The sequence below is a fragment of the Teleopsis dalmanni genome, chromosome 2 (genome assembly GCF_002237135.1).
Source record: "Teleopsis dalmanni isolate 2A chromosome 2, ASM223713v2, whole genome shotgun sequence".
NCBI lineage: Eukaryota > Metazoa > Arthropoda > Insecta > Diptera > Diopsidae > Teleopsis > Teleopsis dalmanni.
Window position 1 is genome coordinate 94,512,535 of NC_051847.1, and position 5,109 is coordinate 94,517,643.

The following is a 5,109-nucleotide window of genomic DNA, read 5'->3' on the forward strand; positions in this document are numbered from 1 at the left end:
CATCAATATTAAATAGTGCGCGTTATATATTAATCTCAATAATATTTTGTATTAATATTACGAATACATACATATATGAATACTCGTTATGTTAAGGTTAAAAGTAAATTTTAATTGAAACTGGAAGAACAGTTAGGCCAACATTTTAAAATTGCTTAAGCAAATGCGTAATATTACAACCTATCCTAGGTTTCAATACAATATTTGCTCATTTTTTGGTAAACTTTTAGTCATTAATGGGAATTTGTTAGTAGTATCTTTGTGTGAAATAACAAAACTGTATATAAAAACAAAAGTTCCTTGCTTTCTATTCATGATACACCACCAATGTTTTGACTGCTTTGGCAATAAAATACGCACACTCACGTACTTCTTTGCCACACTTTTCCGCAGCAGTTTTATCCTCCGAATCAAAAGATTTCTGAAGGTTCTCACATTCACGCTGGAGAAGCACATTGTAATGCGTTAAGCTCTTCAAGGTTTCATTTACAGTCGCACTGCAATTGGTCTGTAATAAGAGAGTTAATAAAAGTTAATGATTCATTTTTGAAAATAAGCAAGAATTCACTTACAGTTGTTGTAAAGATGGCCATAAGTTCCATGACAGCAGCATGTATACGTTCTGCGCAAGGTACAATCGCTTCTTTATTTGATGCATCTCGCATGGTAACAATTAATTCCTTTAGACAACGTGCGACTAAATCGGTGCGACGTTTAACCTCATCAGCGAAATTAGTCTGTGATTTATCTGCCTGCATTTGATACATACTCGTTGTAGTGCGACAGACCTCACCAGCTTTACCGGTTGCGTTTGTAAGTCGCCGCTCATACATGCTAGCAGGTCGTTTAATGGTCGATTGATTGGAACTCGTTGCCGAGGATGAAGAAGATGAATTTGAACCAACTACACTACTGTTTTCAAGCGGCAACGAGTGTGGTTCGGGGTGCTCATTTTCACTACCATTTAAATCAATGCGTCTATGGTACAGCAAAACATAATGGTGCATAGGAATTGCATTTGATTAAATAAAAAAAATCACAAAAAAAATAAAAATTTAAAATAAAAAATTACAAATCACAAATCGAAATATGTTTAAAATAGAAATAATATAACAAATGAATTAATATGTGATATTAATAATAATTGAAATAAAAAGGATAATTTAAATAAGCTCACAGTGGTTCATCGTAAACACTTGTTGCATTTTGCGGCACATTGGAAAATTTGGACTTTAAATGTGAATTTTCAGTTGAAAGCTTTTGTACTTCAGTCTTTAATTGATTTATTTCGGTAACATATTTATTAATTTGTTTCCGTAATGTTTCCATTTCTACTTGTGATTCTTGTGACGTATTCGGTGATGACTACGGAAAATAATAAAAAAATACAAATAAATAAATAAATAAAAAATAAACAAAATACAATTTTAAGAATAAAATAAAATTAAAATAAAGGAGTAAATATTAAATAGCAAATAAATATACTTTATAAATAATTAAACACTTTAAGAATTTTAGTCTTCTAAACTAAGCAATTTAAAAAAATTTTATAAAAAATAATAAATAATAACTGCAGAATTACAATTCTAAGCAAAAAAACGTTAAAACAAATTTTAATTTAATGTTAAAAATTTTATTATATTTGCTTATGCATTAAATAAAAATTTATCATTTACGACATACAACATACATAATAAAAAATGACCCGATTTATTATGAAAGCATGTTATTAAGATTATTAAGTCTTACACATAATTACAGTTGTCCCTATATATAATGAATCATAACATTACTTCTAATATTACAAAGATGCTTTTACTTTTGTATTATAACATTGTAAGTAATATATTTACTAGTGATTGACACAATAGATGGCGCTATTAATTTAAGTCTAATTAATATATAACAATTATATATCTGAATAAAAAGAAGAGTTAAAAATTACATTACTATTGAATAAAATTAATACAAAATAATCTTATATATACACACAATAAATCTTAAAAGCAAACTATATGTATCTATCTATATGGGTCCAACTATGAAGACGACTACCAAGTGGTCTTACTGCTATAGCTAAACAGTTTTTACTAAAATGTATATGTGTTATACCCATTCTTTGATACTTTCAAGTATTTGCCTTATATTAATGTACCAACTAACTTATACTTCTGATATTAACATGAGCCCACATCTAAAACTTTTGAAGAATACTTCTTAAGGTTTTTTGTTAAAGCTATTTGTCTTTTCTACAATTAGAAAAAAAATAAAAACATTTTGATTTTTTAAATTCAAATAAAATAAAAACTATCGACAATCTTCCGTTTGAATTTTTAAATCGATGCGATGCCAATTTTCCGGGTAGGTACATTTAACAAGCGTTTATAGTAGAGTCAGCTATTTCGAGAAACTTTTATTGCACTTCTTCTAATTTGGCACTACAGTCTAGAGTGAACCTTGGCCTCCCTAGAGGGTTGCATAGCGGTAAAATTTTTTTGATGTAAGGTTACTGGCCTTGTGATGAACCCCCAACCTGGAGGGTCAGATCTCCTTATTTGCTAATCTGGAGCTAGGATTGGTTTTTAGTAGTTAGAGAATTTCCGCTCAACTTTTTTCACGTTTTCAGGTTATACCGTTGCTATTCCTACGGTATATTGTGCGGATATAATTAACTTTACGACATATCGAGATTTGAAATTTTAAACGCTTCGACGGATCTATCAATGATATCTTGATATCATTTAAAATTTGTATTCTATAAGCAGCTTATAGATTTTGTAAGCTTAAGTTCTAAGATTGTGGGCCCATATCAGTATTAAGACTATAACTCTCTCAATTAACAGAGCCGTGATAGATCGCTTTTATAATAATTTTTTTAAACAAAAGTGATAATATTATTTTCATAAGAAAATTATTGCAAAAACTATAAAAAAATAGTAGCTATCGAATCTTTATCGAATTTGCGATAATGTATTGTTTTTACGATAATTTTTTTCCTTAATAAAATTACAATTTTGGATGGTAAAAATGCTAGAAAAATGTTAGCTATAGAATATTCATCGAATTTCCAATATTCTGATAATTGGAACTATCATTATTATAATAGTTTGCGATACAATATATTATTTTATAATAACTTTTTAGGTAAACAAAATGATAAAGATAAAATTTATCGCTAGTACGATATTAAAATAAGCTCATTTTAATTTTTAATTAAAAAATATATATCAAGCTTTTTACGTAGTGATATAATATTAATTTATTAAGATTAATATTAATAAAAATTTTAAAAATTCATTGAAAGTCGTTCTTTTCTTTTTTAATATTGCGTTATTAATTGTAATTGTAATTCACTATTTCAAGCAAAATAAAGTTTATTTAATCGTTAAATATTTAAAAATATTTGCTTATTTTTATTATTATTAGGGGATGTTGCTCTGCGACCATCAGGTCTATTGTGCCCCCTTCTAAGCTTAGAGTAGGTCTTTAAGCCATGTTGCGTCAATAAAATGTAGTATAGAACCTACTCAACAGAGTTTTATTGCCTCTTCCGTAAGAATATACATTCCTAGGAGCCTATTTCGTATGTGCAGTAGCGTAAGGCATTCTAACAGCACATGAAAATATTTGCTTACAAAATAAAATAAAAATTTATTATTTATGACACGTAATTAATTATCACAAATTTTGTAATCTTTTTGTGAAAAAAAAACTTATATACGATATTTTCGTGAAAAACATTATCACATATTCGATAAAATTCATTAGTTCTTAAGATTCAGTCGTTTTTCATAAAGAATCGATATCATTTTTGCGAGTTGGGTTAATTGTGTAGGTGTACGGACCCACATTTATTGAAGATTAATAGCAAATTATATATAATAAATTTTCACTCAAAATAAAAATATTATATACTAGAAATGCAATATCTTTACAACATTAACTTAAATTTAAAAAGCTTAATGTATATGCAATTAATATTAATAAAAAATTTTACATATGCTTTTTTATAATAACACATTTAGTATATTATTTCTTGACTAAATCTAAACTAGACCCACTTATAAATTATATTTATAATTTTATATTGGCATTTATCCAAAACTATTATTAAGTTTGAGTATTTTTTGATGCATATAATTTACCTGTTGCGCGATTGGTGGAACCGCTGCATAATCATCATCACTTGCAACTGGATCGTAAATGGGCTCATCATCCGACAAGTTGGGATCATGTTCACTGGTATTGAATGCTGTTGTCGTTTGTGGAGCATAACATACACTTGTGTTTGCCTCTAAAGGTCGAAGATTTGCCATATTTTGACGCCGACGCGCATCGACTAACACATCCGTTAGTAGTCCAGCAAATTCAGAACGACTAAATCGTGCTAATTTCTGACGGCCCTAAAAATAAACACAACAAACTCATAGTTAAAATAATTTTAAAAATAATTAAATGATTTACTTGATTGCGCGTTGCACTCAAAAATGGATTGGCTGGTAAAAATGGCACAGCAGCATTTTCTGCATTCATTGTTGATGTCGCCCAAACTAATTAAAATTTAAAAAAACAAAATTATTCATATACATAGGAAAGAGAAGTGTATTTTAAAATCTTAATTAAACACGTACTTGCTTCATTCTCACGTCGATCTACTTCATCGTACAAATCCATTACTAATTCTTCAAACATCTTATTTGGCACTAGTTGTAATTTTCCCCTGGCGATCTTTAACTGCTCACTTATATCTGCATTGCTTAACTCCGGTATAACGAGATGCCGACCAGACTAAAGACGAAACGACATTATTCCTTATATAACATATGTAGAACAACATTAATACATACCGCATGATCTGGTTTTTTCCCTCCCAGAAACATAATTATACGATCTGTTACATCGTACATAGCATCCAATAAACGCTCCGCTATTGTACTATGATTATTAGCTTTTGCGACCTCTAACGGCGCTAAGCCATTGCCATCTATTGCATTGATGTCTGCGCCGTATACGAGCAGTAATTCAATTTGTGATGCTTGTCCGAACTTGGCTGCTACATGTAATGGTGTTGAGCATTTTTCTTCGTGATAGAAATTGGGATCCGCACCC

The 5,109-nt window shown here is 29.3% G+C and overlaps 1 protein-coding gene across 1 annotated transcript in view; it reads right to left on the reverse strand.

The window, feature by feature from the left end:
• Window positions 1–307: 307 nt before the first annotated feature.
• LOC119675095 (ARF GTPase-activating protein GIT2-like) overlaps window positions 308–5,109 on the reverse strand; it is a 24,129-nt gene continuing 19,327 nt past the window's right edge. The window contains exons 2-8 of the mRNA XM_038086283.1: window positions 4,848–5,104; window positions 4,632–4,788; window positions 4,465–4,550; window positions 4,146–4,403; window positions 1,178–1,365; window positions 573–978; window positions 308–508 (exon numbers count right to left, since the gene is read on the reverse strand). Coding sequence (XP_037942211.1) covers window positions 308–508; window positions 573–978; window positions 1,178–1,365; window positions 4,146–4,403; window positions 4,465–4,550; window positions 4,632–4,788; window positions 4,848–5,104 — 1,553 coding nt within the window. The remainder of the gene's footprint in view (window positions 509–572; window positions 979–1,177; window positions 1,366–4,145; window positions 4,404–4,464; window positions 4,551–4,631; window positions 4,789–4,847; window positions 5,105–5,109) is intronic.